At 44.0% G+C, this 27,155-nt stretch overlaps 1 protein-coding gene across 4 annotated transcripts in view; it reads left to right on the top strand.

Moving 5' to 3' along the window:
- LOC103281480 (hexosaminidase D) overlaps window positions 1-14,496 on the top strand; it is a 33,308-nt gene extending 18,812 nt beyond the window's left edge. For all 4 annotated transcript variants that reach the window (XM_062964681.1, XM_062964682.1, XM_062964684.1 and 1 more), the window contains exons 6-14: window positions 4,931-5,095; window positions 6,808-6,985; window positions 7,216-7,287; window positions 8,752-8,959; window positions 10,228-10,310; window positions 11,444-11,522; window positions 12,328-12,429; window positions 12,538-12,627; window positions 12,891-14,496. In XM_062964681.1, the coding sequence (XP_062820751.1) occupies window positions 4,931-5,095; window positions 6,808-6,985; window positions 7,216-7,287; window positions 8,752-8,959; window positions 10,228-10,310; window positions 11,444-11,522; window positions 12,328-12,429; window positions 12,538-12,627; window positions 12,891-13,074 (1,161 nt within the window). In that variant the 3' untranslated portion in view covers window positions 13,075-14,496. The remainder of the gene's footprint in view (window positions 1-4,930; window positions 5,096-6,807; window positions 6,986-7,215; window positions 7,288-8,751; window positions 8,960-10,227; window positions 10,311-11,443; window positions 11,523-12,327; window positions 12,430-12,537; window positions 12,628-12,890) is intronic.
- The last annotated feature ends 12,659 nt before the right edge of the window (window positions 14,497-27,155 follow it).

Genomic DNA, 27,155 nt, shown 5'->3' with positions numbered 1-27,155 from the left:
GTTCTTCACTTTGCTTTACATATTTTGCCAGGGTATGTTCTTCTTCTTTGACTGCTTGTTTGACTTGTAAGAGTCCTCTGCCCCCTGATCTTCTGGGCAGATATAGCCGGTCAACATCACTGCGAGGGCGCAGTGAATGATGAATGGTCATGAGTTTTCTTGTTTTTCTGTCCAAGTTGTCCAGTTCCTCCTGTGTCCAATTTATAATGCCAGCAGTATATCTTATGACATATTATTATTATTATTATTATTATTATTATTATTATTATTATTATTATTCTCACCACCATCATGCAAGTTAAAATGGATGACTCATGAACTTGAATTTATACTGTGATGGTTTCATTTAACTTGTTCATCCTATTATGCTTATATTATTGATATACTCTAATTGTTGTTTATGTGATTTTAATATGTTGTAAGTCGCTTTGGGTCCCGTGAGGGAGAAAAGCAGGATATAAATAAGGATGTATTATTATTATTATTACTGATAGTGCAATTAGTATTATAAAATTCATAGATAAAATGCAAGGGCACACAGAGCCCCCATGACCAGCAAAAAATACTGGAGGTATTTGCTGAACTTGTGGACCGAAAGGTCGGCGGTTTGAATTCGGGGAGCGGGGGTGAGCTTCTGCTGTTAACCCCAGCTTCTGCCAACCTCGCAGTTTGAAAACATGCAAAATGTGAGTAGATTAATAGGTACCTCTCATAAATATGACAATACACCTGGGAGAAGAGGGACCATCCAGTCCAACCCTTTTGACCATCTGATCCCTCCTGACAGATGTCCATTCAGCTTGTTGTAGAATAACCGAATTCTAGAGCTGAAAGAGACACCCAAAGGCCATCCAATCCAACCTTGGAAAGCTTTCAGAGAGAATATTATTTCAGAATCTCTTGTGTTAGTTGGAGGTTTCTGGGTGTTGCTATTCCCCCAAAAGAAACTCAGGGCATGGGTCGGTCCCTGTTATTATTACTACTAGTTCAGTGAGGTCACGCAGCCACCTCTGATAGTCAATTCCTGGGGTTCCTGATGCGAGAGAAAGGGCCAGATCCTCCCCTGGGGCTTTAGATCTGGTCGGTCTGGTTCTTGGGCAAACAGGCCTGAAGCCTGGGCTTGTGGGCCAAAGAGAATGGACTCTTCCTCCTCTTTGGGTGCGGCAGCAGCGCTATTCCTGGAGCTGGGCCCCTTCCGGCCCTCGCCTTTCCCACCCGGCTGCATTCCTCCCCAGACACTCAAGTTGCAAGGAAACAAGCAATTAATAATAATAATAATAATTATTATTATTATTATTATTATTATTATTATAACAACGATCTGTCAACTGCAAAAGGCCACCCTACTGGGATCTGCACGCATCATCCGAAAATACATCACACAGTCCTAGACACTTGGGAAGTGTTCGACTTGTTATTTTTTGAAATGAAATCCAGCATATCTACCCTGTTTCCCCGAAAATAAGACAGTCTCTTATATTAATTTTTGCTCCCAACGATGCGCTAGGTCTTATTTTCAGGGGATGTATTATTTTTCCACAAAGAAGAATTCAAATTTATGGTTGAATTTTTAAAAAATGAAAATTTATTATCTACTGTACAGTAGTTGTCATCACAAACCAGCGTAACCAAACCCTTTCAAGAATTTCTATATTATATTTTATTGCTATACTGTTTTTAAATTACTGTTTTACATTTCTGTTCGTATGTAAATTTATGTTGTTGTTGTTTGGCTCGTCCCTGTGTAAGCTGCCCTGAGTACTTTCTGGGAGATGGAGGTGGGATACAAGAATAAAGTTATTATATTATTATTATTTCTTGTTACTTCCTTTATTTCCATGTACAACGATCTATGGTATGTACATTTACTGATCCTGCATGCTTCCAAACAAAAACTTTACTAGGTCTTACTTTTGGGGGAGGCCTTATATTTAGCAATTCAGCAAAACTTCTACTAAGTCTTATTTTCTGGGGATGTCTTATTTTCAGGGAAACAGGGTATCTTGTTTGCTGTGTCATACAATAAAATAATAATAATAATAATGTTTCATGCTAATACTTTTCTGGCAAACGGCTGTACTTTGGAAGTGGTTCTGTGTTAGATCTGTAGCAACGATACCACAATCCACTCCGGGTTCTAGTCAGAACTTCATAAGAAAGCCTGACGGTGCTGCAGATTTATTGGGAAAGTGATACTCAGCACCTTGGAGAGCTCCAGATTAAAAACCTAGAAGCTGATTCTCTCACATTGAAGCCAGCCAACAATTGGGGCTCTGCCTCTCAGGCATACTGGGTTCTAGAGTCCCCTGTTTCCCCATTCTGGGCCCTAAAGTCCTCCCTTTCTCCATGCTGCGTTTCAAGGTCTTCTTCTCACCCATGATGGGTCTTAGAGTCCCCTGTTTCCCCATTCTGGGCCCTAAAGTCCTCCCTTTCTCCATGCTGGGTTCCAAGGTCTTCTTCTCACCCATGATGGGTCTTAGAGTCCCCTGTTTCCCCATTCTGGGCCCTAAAGTCCTCCCTTTCTCCATGCTGGGTTCTAAGGTCTTCTTCTCACCCATGATGGGTCTTAGAGTCCCCTGTTTCCCCATTCTGGGCCCTAAAGTCCTCCCTTTCTCCATGCTGGGTTCCAAGGTCTTCTTCTCGCCCATGATGGGTCTTAGAGTCCCCTGTTTCCCCATTCTGGGCCCTAAAGTCCTCCCTTTCTCCATGCTGGGTTCTAAGGTCTTCTTCTCACCCATGATGGGTCTTAGAGTCCCCTGTTTCCCCATTCTGGGCCCTAAAGTCCTCCCTGTCTCCATGCTGGGTTCCAAGGTCTTCTTCTCGTCCATGATGGGTCTTAGAGTCCCCTGTTTCCCCATTCTGGGCCCTAAAGTCCTCCCTTTCTCCATGCTGGGTTCTAAGGTCTTCTTCTCACCCATGATGGGTCTTAGAGTCCCCTGTTTCCCCATTCTGGGCCCTAAAGTCCTCCCTTTCTCCATGCTGGGTTCCAAGGTCTTCTTCTCGCCCATGATGGGTCTTAGAGTCCCCTGTTTCCCAATTCTGGGCCCTAAAGTCCTCCCTTTCTCCATGCTGGGTTCCAAGGTCTTCTTCTCACCCATGATGGGTCTTAGAGTCCCCTGTTTCCCCATTCTGGGCCCTAAAGTCCTCCCTTTCTCCATGCTGCGTTTCAAGGTCTTCTTCTCACCCATGATGGGTCTTAGAGTCCCCTGTTTCCCCATTCTGGGCCCTAAAGTCCTCCCTTTCTCCATGCTGCGTTTCAAGGTCTTCTTCTCACCCATGATGGGTCTTAGAGTCCCCTGTTTCCCCATTCTGGGCCCTAAAGTCCTCCCTTTCTCCATGCTGGGTTTCAAGGTCTTCTTCTCACCCATGATGGGTCTTAGAGTCCCCTGTTTCCCCATTCTGGGCCCTAAAGTCCTCCCTTTCTCCATGCTGGGTTCCAAGGTCTTCTTCTCACCCATGATGGGTCTTAGAGTCCCCTGTTTCCCCATTCTGGGCCCTAAAGTCCTCCCTTTCTCCATGCTGGGTTTCAAGGTCTTCTTCTCACCCATGATGGGTCTTAGAGTCCCCTGTTTCCCCATTCTGGGCCCTAAAGTCCTCCCTTTCTCCATGCTGGGTTCCAAGGTCTTCTTCTCGCCCATGATGGGTCTTAGAGTCCCCTGTTTCCCCATTCTGGGCCCTAAAGTCCTCCCTTTCTCCATGCTGGGTTCCAAGGTCTTCTTCTCACCCATGATGGGTCTTAGAGTCCCCTGTTTCCCCATTCTGGGCCCTAAAGTCCTCCCTTTCTCCATGCTGGGTTCTAAGGTCTTCTTCTCACCCATGATGGGTCTTAGAGTCCCCTGTTTCCCCATTCTGGGCCCTAAAGTCCTCCCTTTCTCCATGCTGGGTTCCAAGGTCTTCTTCTCACCCATGATGGGTCTTAGAGTCCCCTGTTTCCCCATTCTGGGCCCTAAAGTCCTCCCTTTCTCCATGCTGGGTTCCAAGGTCGTCTTCTCACCCATGATGGGTCTTAGAGTCCCCTGTTTCCCCATTCTGGGTCCTTAAGTCCCCCATTTCTCTGTGCTAGGTTCTAGATTCTTCTTATCACATATGATGTGTCCTAGAGTCCCATGTTTCCACACTCTGGGCCCTTTGTAGACCTTAAAATTCCCCCTTTCCTCATCCTGGGTTCTAGAGTCTTCTTCTCTCCCATGATGTGTCCTAGAGTCCCATGTTTCCCCATTCTGGGCCCTATAGTCCCCCTTCTCCATACTGGGTTCTAGAGTTCTCTCCCATGATGGGTCCTAGAGTCCCATGTTTCCACACTCTGGGCCCTAAAGTCCCCCCTTTCTCCTTGCTCGGTTCTAGAGTCTTCTTCTCTCCCATGATGTGTCCTAGAGTCCCATGTTTCCCCACTCTGGGCCCTAAAGTCCCCTTTCTCCATGGTGGGTTCCAAGGTCGTCTTCTCACCCATGATGGGTCTTAGAATCCCCTGTTTCCACACTCTGGGCCCTAAAGTCCCCTCTCTCTATGCTGGGTTCTAGAGTCTTCTTCTCACATATGATGTGTCCTAGAGTCCCTTTTTTCCCCGTTCCGGGCCCTATAGTCCCCCTTCTCCATACTGGGTTCTTGAGTTCTCTCCCATGATGGGTCCTAGAGTCCCATGTTTCCACACTCTGGGCCCTAAAGCCCCCCATTTCTCCATGCTGGGTTCTAGAGTCTTCTACTCTCCCATGATATGCCCTAGAGTCCCCTGTTTCCCCACTCTGGGCCCTAAAGTCCCCCCTTTCTCCATGCTGGGTTCTAGAGTCTTCTTCACACCCAGAGTCCCTCCTTTCCGTGTACTGGGTCCTGGAGTACAGAGTATTAAAGACCCTTCTTTTCCCATTCTGGATCTTCAAGTCCCCTGTTTGAATGGACGAGGTTCACCTCTTTGCCTCTTCTCCGTTTGCAGTTCATCCTGAAGCACGACAAGTACCGCCACCTGCGGGAAGTGGAGCGCTTCCCCAACAGCCTCAACCCGCACGCGCCAGAGACCCTGGCCCTCCTGAAGGCAGTCCTCACCCAGGTCCTCAGCAAGCACCGCCGCTCCCATTGGGTCCACATCGGGGCAGACGAGGTACTTTGAATGTGGAGCGAAGCCTTCCAATGCATCGTGGCACACTGGGATAACGGGAGCCCTCGTAACCCATCAGGGCAGGATAGGGTTGGACTGGATGACCTTTTGGGGTCCCTTCCAACTATTCTATGATTCCAAGAATGGAGTTGCAGGTGCCGGCCCTTCCCTGTTTTGTGCTCATGCATAGAGTTGGAAGGGACCCCAAGGGACATCCAGTCCAACCCACTTCTGCCAGGCAGATGTACATAAGCCAAAGCCCTCCCAACAGATGACCATCCAGCCTCATACACATTACAAAGTTCATGGAGAAATAGGGTTATAGAATCATAGAATCCCAAATTTGGAAGAGACCCCAAGGGCCATCCAATCCCACCCTTTTCCGCCAGGCAAGAAGACACAATCAAAGCCTTCCCCACTTATGGTCATCAGGCTCCAGTAATAACAACAACAACAACAACAACAACAACAATAATAATAACAACTTTATTTTTATACCCCGCCTCTATCTCCCCAAAGGGGACTCAGGGAGGCTGACATGGGGCCAAGCCCGAATAAAAACAATAGCAATATAAAACACAACAATAGACAAAAGACATGCACAATTATAAAAAATTTAAACATTAGCCAATAAAAACAAATGACAAGAACTAATAAAAACATGGATTAAAACTGAGAGGTTGTAAAATAATAATAATAATAATAATAATAATAATAATAATAATAATAATAATAATAATAGACTTTGAAGGGACCCCAATGGCCATCTAATCTAATCTTTTTCTACCACACAGGACACAATCAAAGCCATCTCGACAGATGGCCATCCAGCTCCCATAATAATAATTACAATAGTGGTAGTAGTAGTTGTTGTTGTTATTATTATTATTATTATGGACCCCAAGGGCCATTCAATCCAACCCACTTCTACCAGGCAGGAAAAGCACAGTCCAAACCTTCCCGATGGATGGCCATATAGCAACTATAATAATACTACTAATAATAATAATGTTAGTAGACTTGGAAGGGACCCCAAGGGACATCCAGTCCAACCCGCTTCTGCCAGGCATGAGTACACAATCCAAAGCCCTCCCGACAGATGACCATCCAGCCTCATACATATTAGCAAGTTCATGGAGAAGTAAGGTTATAGAATCATAGAATCCCTAAGTTGGAAGGGACTCCAAGGGCCATCCAATCCAACCCTTTTCTGCCAAGCAGAAAGCTGTCCCAGAAAGCCCTAAATTTAAACATTAGCCAATAAAAACAAATGACAAGAACTAATAAAAACATGGATTAAAACTGAGAGGTTGTAAAATAATAATAATAATAATAATAATAATAATAATAATAATAATAATAATAATAATAATAATAATAGACTTTAAGGGACCCCAATGGCCATCTAATCTAATCTTTTTCTACCACACAGGACACAATCAAAGCCGTCCCAACAGATGGCCTTCCAGTCTCTGCAATAATAATAGTAATACTAATACTAATCATAATAATTATAATGATAATAGACTTGGAAGGGACCCCAAGGTCCATTCAGTCCAACCCCCTTTTGCCAGGCAGAAGTACACAATCCAAAGCCCTCCAGACAGATGGCCATCCAGCCCCAGCTTCAAACCTCCAGAGAAGGAGATTCCCCAGACTCACTTCCACGCAGTAGCATCTTCCTCTGAGTAGGAGTGACTTCCTCCCTTTTCCAGGTCTTCCATTTGGGCGAAGGGACGGATTCCAAGAACTGGCTGAGCCGCAACGCCGGAGACGTGGGCAAGATGTACCTGAACCACATCCGGGAAGTGGTGGGCTTTGTCGCCGGCGAAGGCTTCCGGGTTCTTCTTTGGGACGACATGCTGCGCAAGGTCAACGTGGCCGCCATCCAAGGTGAGCCCTTGTTGGAGACATTGAGGAGCTCCATCCCTGGTCCGTGGATCTGCGGGTTTGGACCCTTAACCGGGGTTGGAAAATCCCCTCTCTTGGTTTGGATATTCCAAATATCATGGATATCCTGAAGAAGCATTTTGGGAGTTGTAGTTCCCCCCTAAAAAAGCAACTTTCCCCATCTCTGTAAGGGAGAAGTGATCCATCCTATATGCATTTCCTCCTTTTTTCAGAGTCGGGCATCGCCAAACAGGCCTCTCCCATGCTGTGGTTCTACGCACCGGATTTCGACACACAACAAATAGGTTTGCGTTGCTTATTTTTTATTTGTTCTCATTCCAGAATGTGTATAATTTCAACTCCCAAATCCCTACGAGGGAGGCGTTCCCGCAAACCCAAAATCACAAGTCATAGTGAATCCTTATTGCAAAGAATGGCTTCCGGTGGAAGTGGACCATAGACATTTAACTTTGAATACGGTCTAATGGGGATTTTTAAAAATACTGTTTATATTCAATCCTGTTTTAGCGTTTGCACGTTTGTATATTTTCAATTGTATGCTGATGCTTTTATGGTAAGCCACTTTGCGTCTCCTTCAGGAGATATAAAGCGGGGTATAATAATAATAATAATAACAACAACAACAAAAACAACAACAAAACAACAATAGTATAGCACTGTAATAATAATAATAATAATAATAATAATAATAATAATAATAATAATAATCACGATCTGCCAACTGCAAAAGGCCACCCTGCTGGGATCTGCACGCATTATCCGAAAATACATCACTCAGTCCTAGACACTTGGGAAGTGTTCGACTTGTGGTTTTGTGATATGAAGTCCAGCATATCTATCTTGTTTGCTGTGTCATAATAAAATAATAATAATAATAATAATAATAATAATAATAATAATAATAATAATAATAAGGGGCCAGGCTGTGGCGCAGGCTGGTTAGCAGCCAGCTGCAATAAATCGCTCTGACCAAGAGGTCATGAGTTCGAGGCCAGCCTGTGTCGGGGTGAGCACCTAAAGTAACCAGAAAGTTGACCTAAGTAACCAGAAAGATAGTTGCATCTATCAAGTAGGAAATTTAGGTACCACTTATATGTGGGGAGGCTAATTTACGACACCATAAAAATCATCCAGCCGCCGTTGGAATGAGGAAGTTGCTGTCGCAATGGATGATGAAGCAGCTGCTTCCCCTGTGGCCGGAATCAAGCATGCCCTCAGGAAGCTGGAAGCTGGAGAAGGTTTAAATTGCCTCTGCGTCTGTCTCTGTCTCTGTTCTATGTTTATATGGCATTGAATGTTTGCCTTATGTGTGTACAATGTGATTCGCCCTGAGTCCCCTTTGGGGTGAGAAAGAAGGGTGGAATATAAATACTGCAAATAAATAAATAAATGTGTAGACTGCCCAGTGCCAATCTATTATTATTATTGTAATAATAATAATAATAATAATAATAATAATAATAGAATAGCACTGGGCAGCCTACAAAATGCCAAAAGAGAACACTCTCCACCAATTTAAGGCCCTCCTGTGCTATTTTATGGTTAACTTCCAATGGATTTGCTTTGAAGGGCCTAGAAAAGGTGCAGAGAAAACACCTCCTTAGTATTAGTATAGTATTTCGACTACACACCTCCTTAATATATCGATGTCCTCCAGTGCAACTGTATGCTCAACTTTAATGGAAGTACCATGGAATTACTTTGCAGGACCTTATGTGCTCGCGCTGTCTTTATCTTTCTCCTTGCAGGGAAGTATGTCTCCAAATACGCCGAGTGCGGCTTCGGGGCCGTCTGGTTCGCCAGCGCCTTCAAGGGCACCTCGGGTCCGGCCCAGGCCTGGCCCCCCATGGAGGCCCACCTCCAGAACCACCTCCGGTGGCTCAAGGTCATCCAGGCCATGCCCAGCGCCAGCCCCACCCTCCGCTTCCAGGGCATCGCTCTCACCGGGTGGCAGAGGCAAGGACTGGGGGGGAGCAGCCGCTGGGGGTCCCTGGGGGGAGATGGGGAGGGAGACGGGCCTGGATGGGCTGGACCTCGTAGAAGGGTTGGAGAAAGGCTGGGAATGCATCTTGCCAAAAGACAAAGCTTGATTTCTTCCATTTCCCTCCCTCCCTCCCTTCCTTCCTTCTTTCTTTGTCTCTCCCTTTTTGTTTCCCTTTCTTCCTCCCTTCCTCTTTCTTTCTCTCCTTCTCCTTTTCTCTGTTTCCCTTCCTTCCTTCCTTCCTTCCTTCCTTCCTTCCTTCCTTCCTTCCTTCCTTCCTTCCTTCCTTCCTTCCTTCCTTCCTCTCTTTTGTCCTCTCTTTCTCTCTCTCCCTTCCTTCCTTCTTCTTCCATCTTTTTCCTTCCTTTCTCTTCCTTCCATTTTCTTATTTCTTTCTTTCTCTCCCTCCCTTCCTTCTTTCCTCTTCCTTCCTTCCCTCCCTTTCCTTCCTCCCTCCTTCCTTCCTTCCTTTCTCTTTCTTCTCCTTCCATCCTTCCTTTCTCTCCTTCCCTCCCTTCTTTCCTTTCTTTTAATTCCTTTCTTTCTCTCCCTCCCTTCCTTCTTTCCTTTCTTCCTTCTCTCTCTTTCCTCCCTCCCTCCCTCCTTTCTTCTTTCCTTCCTTTCTCTTTCTTTCTCTCTCTCTCTCTTCCTTCCTTCCTTCCCTCCCTTCTTTCCTCTCTCACTCTTTCTTCCTTTCCTTCCTTTCTTTTCCTCCTTTTCACTTCCTTCCTTCTTTTCATCCTTCTTTTCTCCCCCCCCCCTCCCTCCCTTCCTACCTCTCATTCGTCCTCTCTTTCTCTCTCCCTTCCTTCCTTTTTCTTCCATCTTTTTCCTTCCTTTCTCTTCCTTCCATTTTCTTATTTCCTTTCTCTCTCTCTTCCTCTCTTTTAATTCCTTTCTTTCCCTCTCTTCCTTCCTTCTTTCCCCTTCCTTCTTTCCTTCCTTCCTCTTTCTTCTCCTTCCGTCCTTCCTTTCTTTCTTTCTCTCTCTCTCTCTCCCTTCCTTCCTTTCTCTCCCTCCCTCCCTTCTTTCCTCTCTCACTTTGTTCCTTTCCTTCCCTTCTTTTCCTCCTTTTCACTTCCTTCCTTCTTTTTGTCCTTCTTTTCTCCCTCCCTCCCTCACTTCCTTCCTTCCTCTCCCTCTCCCTCTCCCTTCCTTCCTTCCTTCCTTCCTTTCTCTTCTTTCCTCTCCCTTTCCCTCTCCCTCTCCATTCCTTCTTTTCTTCCTCCCTCCTTCCCTGCAGGTACGACCACTACTCCGCTCTCTGTGAGCTCCTTCCGGTGGGGATCCCTTCCTTGGCGGTGTGTCTGCAGACCTTGGTGAATGGTATGGGGACCCTGTGGGGAAACGGGGTGCAAACGAGGTGGGGGTCCGGTGCCCTTAAATATACAGTAGAGTCTCACTTATCCAACATAAACAGGCCGGCAGAACGTTGGATAAGTGAATATGTTGGATAATAAGAAGGGATTCAGGAAAAGCCGATTAAACATCAAATTAGGTAATCATTATACAAATTAAGCACCAAAACATCATGTTAGACAACAAATTTGACAGAAAAAGTAGTTCCATGCGCAGTAATGCTATGTAGTGACTACTGTATTTACAAATTTACCACCAAAATATCACAATGAATTTAAAACACTGACTACAAAAACATTGACTACTAAAAGGCAGACTGCATTGGATAATCTAGAACATTGGATAAGCAAATGTTGGATAAGTGAGATTCTACTGTAATATGAAATAATTACTGTGATAGAATAATACAGAACAATATAATCTCTACAACCAGGACAGTAAATAAAGAGCAACACTCTGAAAGCAGGGAAATTGGAAATTCCACAAAGGAAACAATCAGGGCCAGCTAACACAGACAAAAAAAAATCAGAAATATTGTATATTCACAACCATTAGGAAATAATATCCCCTGATGGCTCAGCGTGTTAAAGCGCTGAGCTGCTGAACTTCTGCACCGAAAGGCCACAGGTTTGAATTGGGGGAGCGGAGAGAGCCCCCATTGTTAGCCCCAGCTTCTGACAACCCTAAAGTTCAAAAACATGCAAATGAGTGTAGATGAATAGGTACGGGAAGCGGGAAGGTAACGGCGCTCCATGCAGTCATGCCGGCCACATGACCTTGGAGGAGTCTACGGACAGCTCTTCGGCTTAGAAATGGAGATGAGCACCAACCCCCAGAGTCACACATGACTGGACTTAATGTCAGGAGAAAACCTTTACCCTTGACCTTAACTACCACCAATTCCTCAATACTTTATTTCCCATTCCACCAGACTTCGCCACAACAACGTGTGGCTGGGCACAGCTAGTAAATAAATAAGGAATACAACATCCTCTTGACTTGCAAACCTCAGAGCACGGGGGACCTGTGTAGCCATTTCTGGTGGCAACATGGAGAGATTTATGGCTCTCAAACCTTTTATTTTACTGTCTTTCCTTTAGGTGGATTCACGGAGGCCACCAAGAAGAAGGTCCTCTCCATCCTCGGCTTCCAGAATATGGATCTGACCAAGGGTACTTGGTGCGTCTGCCTGTGTTTCGGTATATTCTTCCTTGGTCATAGAATCCTAGAACCCTAGAGTTGGAAGGGACCCCCAAAGGCCATCCAGTCCAACCCCATTCTGTAAGAATGGAAGACACAATCAAAGTCCTCCTGACAGACGGCCATCTGGGGTTCACTTTTTTGCCCATAGCGTAATGGGGCTGTAGGCCATTGAGTTATGGACTTATGATCCTAGTCTGTATGTATAATATAAATAAACAATAATACAGTAGAGTCTCACTTATCCAACATAAACGGGCCGGCAGAACGTTGGATAAGCGAATATGTTGGATAATAAAGAGGGATTAAGGAAACGCCTATTAAATTAGGTTATGATTTTACAAATTAAGCACCAAAACATCATATTTAACAACAAATTTGACAGAAAAAGTAGTTCAATACACAGTAATGCTATGTAGTAATTACTGTATTTACGAATTTAGCACCAAAATATCACGATGTGTTGTAAACATTGACTACAAAAATGCGTTGGATAATCCAGAATGTTGGATAAGCGAGACTCTACTGTAATAATAAACCCAAAAGTATTTTACAATGCAACCGAAATGTCCAAAGCGGTGATTCCCAGACTTTGTGAGTATCTTGGACTTCGATTTCCAGAAACCTTGGTTAATGATAAAAGATTCTGGGAGTTTTCTTTGGAAAGGAGAAGCGAAATACAAGTCCTTTCATGTGTCCATGGGTCATATAAACAGAGTGATTTGCTATCCAAAGACTTGATAACCATACCATTAGCCCTGTTTTTGTGCCTCCTTCTCCCCAGCGAAGGCAACGGGGCCTTTCCCGGCTCGGAGATCTACCGGATGGTGGAGCAGGTCAACGGTCAGCTGAAGGACTCGGTGGTCAAGGTCCTGGATGAGGAGAGGTCAGTGTCCGGGGATTTTGACCATTGGAAGCGACAGGAAGAGGCCTGGTTTTGTATTCCTGGGGATCAATGAACAAGAGACATTGTGTTGTTTGTGTATGTTCACAGCTCCATCAAAGGCTGGTTCAGTCCGTATCACCGGAAGCACCGATTTGGCAACCCTCGCAACCTGGAGGCATTCGGCAGCAAAATCCTCAAGTGAGTCCCGGTCACGCGTGATGATGGCTAGAGCAGGAATGGGTAAAGTTGGGTCTTCGAGGTGTTTTGGACTCCGACTCCCACCATTCCTAACAGCCTCAGGCCCTTTCCTTTTCCCTCGCCGCCGCTTAAGCGGCGGCGAGGGAAAAGGAAGGGGCCTGAGGCTGTTAGGAATGGTGGGAGTCGGAGTCCAAAACACCTCGAAGACCCAACTTTGCCCAGGCCTAGGCTAGAGGCTCTTACTACTTGTTTCCCACTCCCAGGGTCCACGAGGACTGGGAGGGACTGGTGCAGGCGCTGCGCTCGCAGATGGAGGCGGCCTTCTTCCCGGATGCGGTGGAGGAGTGGATGGAGGAGAACGTCAACCCCCACCTGGACCGCCTGCGGGAGTTTGTCCGGGACTTCCGGGAGACCCTCCGGCTCAGCGCCCGGCCCAAGACCCCCTAAGAGTCTTTGGGGGCTGCAAAGGGGGCTTCCCAAGGGGTCGGTGGAGGCGCCTCCAGTCCGATAAGGAAACCAAAAGCCGCCTTCTTCCGTCCTTGCCGCCAACGTTGACTTTATTCCCACAAATTTCTCCATTGTTGTGGATGGTGTCCTCTTGATGTTGGGAGTGCTGGTGATTGACAGCTATCATGCCTCCTCCTGTTTTGAAGGGTGATGGTGATAGCTGTCACTCCCTGTCCTGTTTTGATGGAGTATGGGGATTGACAGCTGTCACTTTTGCTGTTTTGATGGGATGATGGTGATTGACAGCTGTCACTCTTCTTGTTCTGATGGATGACAGAGATGGATAGCTGTCACTCCGCTTTCTGTTTTGATGGTTGATGGTGATTGACAGCTATCACTCCACTTACTTTTTTGATGGATGATGGCAATTAACAACTGTCACTCCCCTTTCTGTTTTGATGGTTGATGGCGATTGACAGCTGTCACTCTTGTTCTTGTTCTGATGGATGACAGAGATGGACAGCTGTCACTCCCCTTCCTGTTTTGATGCATTGACGGTGATTGACAGCTATCACTCCACTTAGTCTTTTGGTGGATGATGGCAATTAACAACTGTCACTCCCCTTCCTGTTTTGATGCGTTGACGGTGATTGACAGCTGTCACTCCACTTAGTTTTTTGGTGGATGATGGCAATTAACAATTGTCACTCCCCTTCCTGTTTTGATGGTTGATGGTGATTGGTAGCTGTCACTCTTCTTGTTCTGATGGGTGACAGAGAAGGACAGCTGTCACTCCCCTTCCTGTTTTGATGCGTTGACGGTGATTGACAGCTGTCACTCCACTTAGTTTTTTGGTGGATGATGGCGATTAACAACTGTCACTCCCCTTCCTGTTTTGATGGTTGATGGTGATTGGTAGCTGTCACTCTTCTTGTTCTGATGGGTGACAGAGAAGGACAGCTGTCACTCCCCTTCCTGTTTTGATGCGTTGACGGTGATTGTCAGCTGTCACACTACTTCCTATTTTGATGGATATGACGATTAACAGCTGTCACTCCCTTTCCTGTTTTGATGGTTGATGGTGATTGACAGCTGTCACTTCACTTCCTGTTTTGATGGATGATGGCAATTAACAGCTGTTACTCCCCTTCCTGTTTTGATGCTTGATGGCGGTTGACAGCTGTCACTCCACTTCCTGTTTTGATGGATGACACTGATTGACAGCTGTCACTCCACCTCCCAGTTTGCTCCGATTTCCAACACGTTTAGGTTGGGCACAGCTTCCAAAGTTACGTTGCTTCTTTGGGGTCTCCTTTGGGGTGGGCAAGTCCTTGGGTCGTCGTTCTTCTTCATTGTACAGGACAGGTGACTTCTGTGATGTGGATGATGATATTAATAATAATAAAAAGTATTTTTTATAAAGGAGGGGGTCTGCCGTCTGGGGCATGGGACGGAGCCAGGAAATTCCCACGCGTGGCGTTTCTTTGGCACTCATCTTCATGAGCTCTGATGTTTATTCCAGAAATGCATAGCAGGACCCCAACATCTGCAGCGGACGCATCCCCAGACTTTGCGCAGAAACATAACACGGGATAATGGCAAACCCTGTTGAGGACCTAGGCGGGGATAGACAATACTAAAGATAATAGCAAACCCTACTAAAGTGAAGGACTTGCTGCTGTAAAAGCTCATTCGGGGTGGATCGCAACCTCCAGAATCCCTGAAGCAGACGAATATCCAATGTGTGTGTGTGTCTGTGTGTTTGGGAAAAAAATGGAAACTCCCCAGAAGATGCTTTTCAAAGTTATTGTGAGAGTCCTTGAGTTGAGACAAAGGCAGGATAAAAATAATGCAAATCAGTAAATATTTGGAAGCAGCAATAACAAAAGTGGCCACTTGTGGGCGACAGGGCCAAGCGAAACCTATCCTCTGCCTCTCTCTCTCCAAAGGTCAGCCATTAATATACATTAATGACAGCTGGCGGCTTCCATTCCAGCGATTGAATCCACTCCAGAGATTCTCCAAAATCAAGAAGGCGACGTTAGCAACTGGACAGGATAAAACCCATCCAGTGGTGCATCCGCTCCGGGTTTTAGTTCCAACTTGGAATGCGCTATCTGGGGTGCTGAAGATAACAGGATGGGAATCTGGATTTCTTTTCCAAAGTTTGCCTTAAAGTTCTGCATGTGGAGCAAAGATTTGGCCATTTGTGCCTCCTTCTCAATAAGCCTTTTGTTGTTTTCACTTACAAAGCTATGAAAGTGTCATTTCATCCTCTTGGACTCCAATTCCCACTATCCCCAGCTAGGTAAGGAAGGGACCAATGGTGAGGAATGGCCTCCTAGGCCTTGCCTTGAGGATTCCTGGTCCTCTGAGCATGCACAGAGTGCACTCTGGACTATCCAACCTGAACCTATGGATGGTGCCATTAAGGTAGACACCATCCGAACCTTCCTGACAGATTGCCATCTAGTCTTTGCTTAAAAACCTTCAAAGCAGCATCATATTCCATTAGAGTGGGAAGGGACCTCCAAGGTCCATCCAGTATAAGCCTGTTCTAGCCTTAAGGAAGGAACAATCAAAGCCCTCCAGACAGATGGCCACTTGACATCTACTTAAAAAACTTCCCACAAAATGAATATTCATTTAGAACACTATTAGACTATTCCAGTTCCGTTACCCTTAAGAAGAATATATACCAGAGCCAGGTTTGAACAACTTGGTATTATGATGCAAACTGGTCGCTACTGTAACATCCCAAGAAATGAGAGATTTTGTGTCTGGGGAGAACAAATAGTGGAAGATATCGAACATTTTTTGATTGACAGCCCAGCATATGCTGAACTTCGACACAGATGTTTACATCCATTACTGTCTAATTTTAGGTCTCCCAACAGAAATGATCTTCTGACAGTCCTCTTGCAAGAAAGATCCACCATAATCAGAGTAAGCCTTTTTATCCTGGAAGCTATCAAGAAAAGAGCACATTTCCTGAAAGAAGAATCAGGAAAATAAGATTTTGACAGCAAACAGAAGGTCAGCTGCTGTCCTCCCATCCTTTTTGTCTTGTTTTTATTTATGTTGCACTTTGAAATGGTCATATGACTGGTCAAACAAATAAATTATTATTATTATTGACACAACGACATTGTATGACACAGCAAACAAGATAGATATGCTGGATTTTGTATCACAAAATTGCAAGTCGAACACTTCCCAAGTGTCTAGGACTGTGTGATTATTATTATTATTATTATTATTATTATTATTATTATTATTATTATTATGACACAGCAAACAAGATAGATATGCTGGATTTCGTATCACAAAACCACAAGTCGAACACTTCCCAAGTGTCTAGGACTGTGTTGTTGTTGTTATTATTATTATTATTATTATTATTATTATTATTATTATTATTATTATTATTATTATTATGACACAGCAAACAAGATTGATATGCTGGATTTCGTATCACAAAATCACAAGTCAAACACTTCCCAAATGCCTAGGACTGTGTGATGTATTTTCGGATGATGCGTGCAGATCCCAGCAGGGTGGCCTTTTGCAGTTGGCAGATCGTGATTTTGTCAATGTCTATTGTTTCCAAATGCCGACTGAGATCTTTTGGCACGGCACCCAATGTGCCCATCACCACCGGGACCACCTGCACTGGTTTCTGCCAGAGTCTTTGCAGTTCAATCTTGAGGTCCTGAGAGCGGCTGAGTTTTTCCTGTTGTTTTTCGTCAATGTGACTGTCACATGGGATGGCGACATCAATGATCCAAACCTTTTTCTTTTCCACAACTGTGATGTCTGGTGTGTTGTGTTCCAGATCTTTGTCAGTCTGGATTCGGAAGTCCCACAGTATCTTTGCGTGCTCGTTTTCCAATACTTTTGCAGGTTTGTGATCCTACCAGTTCTTTGCTGCTGGGAGGTGGTACTTGAGGTATAAGTTCCAATGAATCATTTGGGCCACATAGTTGTGCCTCTGTTTGTAGTCTGTCTGTGCGATTTTCTTACAGCAGCTGAGGAGATGATCAATGGTTTCGTCAGTTTCCTTGCACAGTCTGCATTTTGGATCATCAGCTGATTTTTCGATCTTGGCCTGAATTGCCTTTGTCCTGATGTCTTGCTCCTGGGCTGCAAGGATCAGGCCTTCTGTCTCCTCCTTCAGGGTCCCATTCGTGAGCCAGAGCCAGGTCTTCTCCTTATCAGCTTTTCCTTCAATTTTGTCAAGGAACTTTCCATGCAATGTTTTGTTGTGCCAGCTGTCAGCTCCAGTTTGTAGTGCGGTTTTCTTGTACTGCTTTTTTATCTGCTTTGCTTTGAGGAGTGTCTGATTTTTGACTTCAATCAAAGCAGGTTCTTCACTTGGTTTCCATATTCTGCCAGGGCATGTTCTTCTTCTTTGACTGCTTGTTTGACTTGTAAGAGTCCTCTGCCCCCTGATCTTCTAGGCAGATATAGCCGGTCAACATCACTGCGAGGGTGCCGTGAATGATGAATGGTCATGAGTTTTCTTGTTTTTCTGTTATTTCTATTATTGTATGACATGGCAAACAAGATATATATGCCGGATTTCGTTTCACAAAATCACAAGTCAAACACTTCCCAAGTGTCTAGGACTGTGTGATGTATTTTCGGATGATGCATGCAGATCCCAGTAGGGTGGCCTTTTGCAGTTGGCAGATCGTGATTTTGTCAATGTCTATTGTTTATTATTATTATTATTATTATTATTATTATTATTATTATTATTATTGTGAAGGAAGGAGGCTGCACCGGACTGCTGTAATACAAATACCACGGTTTAATTTCCCTCCAAGTAGACTTCCCAATGTACTTTGGTAAGAAGGACTGAAGGGACTGTTGTGAGTCTTGTGTTTTCGCCAGGGATTGTGTGCTGCGCAGTGCGGGGTTGCTGAGCAGGCGTCCTCCTCCGGAAGCCCCTTAAGCTCCCGCTTGTTCCCTAATAAAACCCAGAGCCCTTGGGATTAAGGCCTGGCAGACAGCGGCCATCGGGCGTCAACGGATCATAGGCCTATTCTCTCCTAGTCTCCGGACACAATGCAAGGCAATTGGAGCACAAACTGGACCCTCCAAAAAAACCTCTTCAAAAATCAAAACCTTGGACCTGTTGCATTAAGGCAAACGAGTGGCTCAGAAATATAATAAAGACCGAATTCCAGAGTTGGGAGGGACCCCTGAAGGCCATCTAGTCTGACCCAATTCTGCCAGGCAGGAAGGCACCATCCGATCCCTCCCAACAGATGTCCATCCAGCCTCTGCTTAGCTCATGGACCACCAAGGTATTATTTCTCATCTCTTGCTTGTTTCCGATCCTCATTCTAAGTTCAATTTTAAAGGTTCAAAGTCACATTATATGGTCTGTGTAGACTCACATGATGCAATTCAGGACAGCTCAGACTGCATTATATGGGTCTAAAGTAAAGGTAAAGGTTTCCCCTGACGTTAAGTCCAGTCATGTCTGACTCTGGGGGTTGGTGCTCATCTCCATTTCTAAGCCAAAGAGCCGGCGTTGTCCGTAGACACCTCCAAGGTCATGTGGCCGGCATGACTGCATGGAGCGTCGTTACCTTCCCGCCGGAGCGGTACCTATTGATCTACTCACATTGGAATGCTTTCAAACTGCTAGGTTGGCAGAAGCTGGTGCAACAATGGGCGCTCACTCCGCTCCCAGGATTTGAACCTGGGACCTTTTCGCAAGTTCAGCAGCTCAGTGCTTTAACACACTTCCTTATATGGATCTACATTGACCATATAATCTAGTTTCAAATATTATATGGCAATCCTTGAGAATTCCTGGTCTTCTGAGCATGCGCAGAGTGCATTTATATTATAATGCTTTATATTATATTACATGCTTTATATTATATTACGTTGCTAGCTTGGGTACCTGGCATTGCCAGGGTTATTTGAAAAAGACTATTTTTAATTGTACAAAATGCATAAGGTGAACTACAACTCACTTCATTCCAAGTTAACCCAGAGAAACTCCCATCAGTAGTTAAAGTTGGTTATGTTGGGCAAGTTTGCTTTATTTATTTATTTACAGTATTTATATTCCGCCCTTCTCACCCCGAAGGGGACTCAGGGCGGATTACAATGAACACATATATGGCAAACATGCAATGCCAACAGACAAACAACATATATAGACAGACACAGAGGCATTTAACATTTTTTTCCCCAGCTTCACGATTCCGGCCACAGGGAGAGCTGTTGCTTCACTGTCCACTGGTGGCTGTACTTTCTCATTCCTTTCCTCATGTTCCTCGCCCTTCTCACCCCGAAGGGGGACTCAGGGTGGATTACAATGAACACATATATGGCAAACATTCAATGCCAACAGACAAACAACATATATAGACAGACACAGAGGCATTTAACATTTTTTCCAGCTTCACGATTCCAGCCACAGGGGGAGCTGTTGCTTCACTGTCCACTAGTGGCTGTACTTCCTCATTCCTTTCCTCGTGTTTTGCTGGCAGTTTTATGATGTTGTAAATTAGTTAAATTAGCCTCCCGCATAAAGCGTACCTAAATTTCCCTACTTGACAGATGCAACTGTCTTTCGGGGCTGCATAGGTCAACAGCAAGCCGGGCTATTTAATGGTCGGGGGTTTAACCCGACCCGGGCTTCGAACTCATGACCTCTCGGTCAGTAGTGATTTATTGCAGCTGGTTACTAGCCAGCTGGGCCGCAGCCTGGCCCTTTACATGCTCTCAGGCTGTAGGGTAAACTACAACTCCCACTATGGTGAGTCAGTTCTCTCAAGCTCTCAAGTAGCTTGAGTTAGTCATGGAGGTTCTGTGTGCCAAGTTTGGTTCACGTCCACTGGTGGTGATCACAGTTTCTCTGATTTGTGGGTGAACAACAACTCCCAGAAAGGAAGGTCAGTTTCCCCCAAAATAATACAATTTCAGCATATCAGGTATGCGTGCCAAGTTTGGTCCCGATCCATTGGTGTTTAGGTTCACAGTGCTCTCTGGATATAGGTGAACTACAACTCCTTTAAATCAAGGTGAATATCCCCCAAAGACCTCCAGTATGTTTTGCTGGTCTTGAGTTCTCTGTGTGCCAAGTTTGGTCCAATTCCATCATTGGTGGAGTTCAGACTGCTCATTGATTGCAGGTGAACTATACATCCCAGTACCTACAACTCCAAAATGTCCAGGTCAATTCCCCTCAAAACCCACCATATAACACCAAAAAAACTAGGTATCTATATATATAAATGAGTGATGGCATCACGGCGACCCACAAAACAACAAAACTAAAGGCCCCCCAACCTCAAAATTTGACAACACAACCCATCATCCACGCCTCTAGGTTGATACAACAAAAAGAAAAGAAAAATAAAGTTCTAATTAGAGGGAAAGGAATAATTATTTTTATCCAATTGCTGCCAGTTACAGGGCTAATCTCTGCCCACTTGGTCTCCTAGCAACCAACTCAGCCGAGGGGACAGGCAGACTTAGGCCTCTCTTTGGCCTCTTCCACAGATTATCTAATTTGTTTTTATCCAATTGCTGCCGCTCCATGCAGTCATCCCACATGACCTTGGAGGAGTCTACGGACAACGCCGGCTCTTCGGCTTAGAAATGGAGATGAGCACCAACCTCCAGAGTCAGACACGACTGGACTTAATGTCAGGAGAAAACCTTTACCCTTTACCTTAACTACCAACAATTCCTCAATACTTTATTTCCCATACCACCAGACTTCGCCACAGCAACGCGTGGCCGGGCACAGCTAGTGATAAATAAAAGTATGAATACAAAATGCTAGAAGTGTGGAGAGGAAGAGGGCACATATTTCCATATTTGGTGGAAATGTAGGAAAGCTAAAGAATTCTGGTCAATAATCCATGAAAGCCTACAAAAGATAATAGAAAAAAAGACTTAATAAACTCCCCGAATTATATTTATTAGGAATCTCAAACTTTCCCCCGGGCTCAAATGAAGAAAAAAATAGTAACATATTTAACAACAGCTGCCAGAATCATTTATGGAAGAGATTAGAGACAAAAAGAAATACCCAGCAAAGCAGATTGGTTAATTAAAGTTTCAGAAATAAAAAATATGGATAGATTAACCTTTTTAATGACTAAACAGCAGGGAAAACCAAGAAAAGAGACGAATTGGCAACAAGTTGAAAACTATGTAAACAGAAAGGAGAAAAATAAAAAAAAATATGAAAAAAGATAATACAGTAGAGTCTCACTTATCCAACATAAACGGGCCGCAGAACATTGGATAAGCGAATATGTTGGATAATAAGGAGGGATTAAGGAAAAGCCTATTAAACATCAAATTAGGTTATGATTTTACAAATTATGCACCAAAACATCATGTTATACAACAAATTTGACAGAAAAAGTAGTTCAGTATGCAGTAATGCTATGTAGTAATTACTGTATTTACGAATTTAGCACCAAAATATCACAATGAATTTAAAACATTGACTACAAAAATGCGTTGGATAATCCAGAATGTTGGATAAGTGAATGTTGGATAAGTGAGACTCTACTGTATATATAAATATAGACATGTTGACAGGTAGGAATAGATAGATAGAAATATATACACTAGCTTTTCCCGGCCATGCGTTGCTGTGGCCTATGCTTTCAGAGTGTTGTTCTTTATTTACTGTCCTGATTTTAGAGATTATATTGTTCTGTATTATTATATCACAGTAATTATTATATATTATATTTATAATCTTATATTATCTGCTTAGAACTGGATTATATGAGGCCCCTTCTACACAGCTGTATAAAATGCACACTGAAGTGGATTATATGGCAGTGTGGAGTCCAGATAATCCAGTTCAAAGCAGATAATATAAGATTATAAATGGGTTATACAGCTTTGTGGAAGGGTCTTGAGTCTACACTGCCATCTACTGTAATCTGATAATCTGTATTTTATAGGCAGTGTGGGAGAGGCCTAAGTGCGGCCTAACTCTGCCTGTCCCCTGGGCTGAGTGGGTTGCTAGGAGACCAAGTGGGCGGAGCTTAGCCTTCTAACTGGCAGCAACTGGATGAAAGGAATTATTCCTCTTCCTCTAATTAGGACTTTATTTTTCTTTTCTTTTTGTTGTACGAAGGTAGAGGCATGGATGAGGGGTTGTGCTGCCAAGTTTAGTGTTCCTGGGATGTGTAGTTTTGTTGTTTTGTCATAGGCCGAAATTTCATTACCCTTTTATATATATACATTAAGAAGTAAGATGATCCTTTTTAAAACACAATGAAGATGTGTTTTTCCTCCTTTCTTCTATTCCTCTATTTTTTCTTTCCTATCCCTATACTATCCATTTTATCAAAATGTATGGAAAATCCTCAATAAAGATTATTTTAAAAAAAAACCCACCAGTATTCACATTTGGGCATATCGAATATGCATGTCAAGTTTGGTCCAGGTCCATCATTGTTTGGGTTCAAAGTGTGCTCTGAATATAGGTGAACTACAACTCCTATAAATCCCTCCAAAGACTGTCAGTATTTTATCTCCAACAAACGGATGACCCTTTGTGCATCTGCTCCCAAATCCTTGCAGAAAGAGGCCGGACTGTCTCCTTACATAGCTTTTGCTGCCTTTACTGGACATTCCTAATGTATTTATTTTTTATCATTTTGCGTTGGTTTTATCACTGAATCCCTCGCACCGTGGCATGGCTGCATCTCCTTGGGCCAAAAAAGCAGTCTATAAATACATAACAATAAATATTTATGTGTGTATTTATATTTATAGAGGCAGCACCCTTTCACGGCCAGGGACGAAACCCTTTGAGCTCAAGGAAAAACAACTAAGAAGCAAAAAGGGCCTTGCAATATCCGATGGCGGAGCTCATCTCGTCATAAGCATCTTCTTATCTAAGTGCGACCTTTCGAGATGAGGAATGATAATAGCGCCGCATCCAGAAAGGTAACGACAAAGAGCCCTTAATACGGATCAATTTTTGGGAGCCACAAATCCAACCAGTCTCTCCATGCCTCACAACCTCTGAGGATGCCTGCCATAGATGTGGGCGAAACATCAGGAGAGAATACTTCTGGAACATGGCCATACAACCCGAAAGACATACAACAACCCTGTGATCCCGGCCATGAAAGCCTTCGAAAACACCGTGTCAATGTAAACAACTCTTTTTGGAGTTCACCATGGAACAATGGCTTCAAACTTCAGCAAAAGAGATTCCACAGTGGATTCGACAGTGGAACTCTCTCCCCTGGGATGTGGTGGAGGCTCCTTCCTTGGAGGCTTTTAAGCAGAGGCTGGATGGCCATCTGTCGGGGGTGCTTTGAATGCGATTTCCTGCTTCTTGGCAGGGGGTTGGACTGGATGGCCCATGAGGTCTCTTCCAACTCTACTATTTTATGATTCTATGATTCCACCTGAACATGAGGAAGAACTTCCTAATTGTGAGAGCTGTTCAGCAGTGGAACTCTCTGCCTCAGAGTGTGGTGGAGGCTCCTTCTTTGGAGGCTTTGAAACAGAGCCTGGATGGCCATCTTTCAGGGGTGCTTTGAATACAAATTTTCTGCTTCTTGAGATAAAAGGGTTGGACTGTTGGCCCACAAGGTCTCTTCCAACTCTATGATTCTAATAGCAACAACAATATGGTGATAATGTTTTTAATTCATAATGTATTTTAATAGTTTTAACTGTTTTATGTGCTGTTTTATATTGGTTTGTATGGGCATCTAATTGTTGCCACTGTTGTAAGCCGCCCTGAGTCCCTTCGGGTGAGAAGAGCGGGATATAAATGTGAGAAATAAAATAATAAATAAATTTTAAAAATGATAATACAGTAGAGTCTCACTTATCCAACACTCGCTTATCCAACGCATTTTTGTAGTCAATGTTTTCAATACATCGTGATATTTTGGTGCTAAATTTGTAAATACAGTAATTACTACATAGCATTACTGTGCATTGAACTACTTTTCTGACAAATTTGTTGTCTAACATGATGTTTTGGTGCTGAATTTATAAAATCATAACCTAATTTGATGTTTAATAGGCTTTTCCTTAATCTCTCCTTATTATCCAACATATTCGCTTCTCCTACATTCTGCCGGCCCGTTTATGTTGGATGAGACTCTACTGTAATATGATAATAATAATATATAGCCCTTTAGCTCCCGTTGCTGTGAATCTGTCTGCCCATGCCCAGAGGAGAAACAAAGCAGGGTAATAGTAACAACAATAATATGGTGGTAATAATACAATAATAATGGTTATGATAATATAATGCCTTTTAGCCCCCTTTGCTGTGAATCTCTCAGCCCATGCTCTGGTCTTGCAAATCCATTTCAATATTTATAGGTGTTAGGTTTTAATATATGCATTGTTATAGTTTTTAGTTGCTTCAAATCACCTTTAGTAGAATAAAAGCATGGAATAATAATAGTAATAGATGGATAATAATTGATATTAATAGATAATGATGATGATGATAGTGTTGTGTGTTTTCCAGGCTGTATGGCCATGTTCCAGAAGCATTCTCTCTTGACGTTTCACCCACATCCATGGCAGGTATCCTCAGAGGTTGTGAGGTACCATATACCTCACAATTTATTTATTTATTTACGTACAGCATTTATATTCCGCCCTTCTTTCTCACCCCGAAGGGGACTCAAGGCGGATCACATTACACATATAAGGCAAACATTCAATGCCTTTTAACATAGAACAAAGACAAGACAAACATAGGCTCCGAGCGGGCCTCGAACTCATGACCTCCTGGTCAGAGTGATTCATTGCAGTTAATTGCAGCTGGCTTGCTCTCCCGCCTGCACCACAGCCCGGGCCTCTGAGGATGGCTGCCATAGATGTGGGCAAAACGTCAGGAGAGAATGCTTCTGGAACATGGCCAGACAGCCCGGAAAACACACAACAACCCTGTGATTCCGGCCATGAAAGCCTTCGACAACACAAGGATGATAGTGGCATCTCCCTCTCTGGAACTGTATAAGTGTCCAAAAGAATCGACCTAAGGGGAAGCAATGGAGCATTATTATTATTATTATTATTATTATTATTTTATTATGACACAGAAAACAAGATAGACATGCTGGATTTCGTATCACAAAATCACAAATTGAACACTTCCGAAGTGTCTAGGACTGTATTATTATTATTATTAACCATCATCATCAACTTTGCTTGTGAAGGGACTCTCCCCTTTTGCTTCTTATCTATTTGAAGTTACTTTCTGTCTATTTTGCACATTAAAAAGTCTTTGACCTGGAAAGTGGGCCCCAGATTTGCAGGCCGTGCCCACTGGGTCACAAAGGAAAAGGGCCAGCAATTGGACACTGGGCCTTTATGTGGGTGAGAGAGAGCTTTTTATTTATAGATGGGACTCAGCTGTGGCCAGATCTCAGGTGCAGGCCATCATCATTATCACAGCCTCCCTCCCTCTGCCTTTGCTATTTTCTGTCTATATTGTAGAGCTGGCATGGGCAAAACTGATGGAGGAAATACTCTGAAAGTGGACCTGTCCGGAACTGGAGGCTGTCTGCACATGCTGAGAGACCATCTTGAGTAAAAGTTTGGAAGGAAGAAAAGAAAGTAAGTCCCAACAAAACAGCAGAAAACCTCTGTTGAAAGCCAAAGACAATCTTTTTCGGGAACGTTCTCATTTTTGTGTTGTTGAAGGCATTCATGTCAGGAATCAGAGAGAAGAAAAACACCCAAGAGCAAGCCTTCATGGTGAAACCCAGGCCCTCTGCACATGCTCAGAAACCCTCTTGTGTGCAGCTGGGAAGAAAGAGAAGAAGGAAATAAACAAAAAATGAAAGTAAGCAACAATGTACTTTTGTCGGGAAGCCCTTGAAAGTTGGTGCCAAACAGCTCCAAAACCCAAACCAAAGAGAGAAGAAAGCAAACACCCAAAAGCAAGAGCCTTCATGGTAAAACCCAGGCTCATGGTGAGCCCGCAGGCCCTCTGCACGCGCTCAGAGTCTTGTGTACAGTTGGGAAGAAAGAAAGAGAAGAAAGAAAGAAAGCAACAATGTACAGCTAAAAACTCTTTTGTCAGGAAGCCTTGAAAGCCAGTGCCAAACAGCTCCAAAACTCAAACCAGAGAGAAACAAACACCCAAGAGCAAGAAGAGCCTTCATGGTGAAACCCAGACCTTCTGCACATGCTCAGAGACCCTCTTGTGTGCAGCAGGGAAGAAAGAGAGAGACAAGAAGGAAAGAAAGGAAGGAAGAAAGCAACAATGTACAGCTAAAAACCCTTTTGTCAGAAAGCCCTTGAAAGCTGGTGCCAGAACAGCTCCAAAACCCAAACCAGAGAGAAGAAAACAAACTTTGAATGCAATTTCCTGCTTCTTAGCGGGTGGTTGGACTAGATGGCCCATGAGGTCTCTTCCAACTCTACTATTCTATGATTCTATAAACACCTAAAAGCAAGAAGAGCCTTCATGGTGAAACCCAGGCCCTCTGCACATGCTCAGAGACTCTCTTGTGTGCAGTTGGGAGGGAAGAAAGAAAGAGAAGAGAAGAAAGCAAGCAGGAATGTACAGCTAAAAACCCTTTTGCCGGAAAGCCCTTGAACGCTGGTGCCAAACAGCTCCAAAACCCAAACCAGAGAGAAGAAAACAAACACCTAAAAGCAAGAAGAGCCTTCATGGTGAAACCCAGGCCCTCTGCTCATGCTCAGAGACTTGTGTGCAGTTGAGAAGAAAGAAAGCAACAATGTACAGCTAAAAACCCTTTTGTCAGAAAGCACTTCAAAGCCGGTGCCAGAAAACCCAAACCAGAGAGAAAACCCAAACCAGAAAGAAAACCCAAACCAGAGAGAAACAAACACCCAAGAGCAAGAGCCTTCATGGTGAAACCAGGCTCTCTGCACACGCTCAGACATCTTCCTGTGTGCAGTTAGCAAGAAAGCAAGAAACTAAAAACCCCTTTGTTGGAAAGCCCTTCAAAGCCGGTGCCAGAACAGCTCCAAAACCCAAACTAGAGAGAGAAGAAAGCAAACACCCAAGAGCAAGAAGAGCCTTCATGGTGAAACCCAGACCCTCTGCACATGCTCAGAGA

Source organism: Anolis carolinensis, unplaced genomic scaffold, assembly GCF_035594765.1.
Source record: "Anolis carolinensis isolate JA03-04 unplaced genomic scaffold, rAnoCar3.1.pri scaffold_13, whole genome shotgun sequence".
Classification (NCBI taxonomy): Eukaryota; Metazoa; Chordata; class Lepidosauria; order Squamata; family Dactyloidae; genus Anolis; species Anolis carolinensis.
This window is presented reverse-complemented; position numbering and strand designations above follow the sequence as displayed.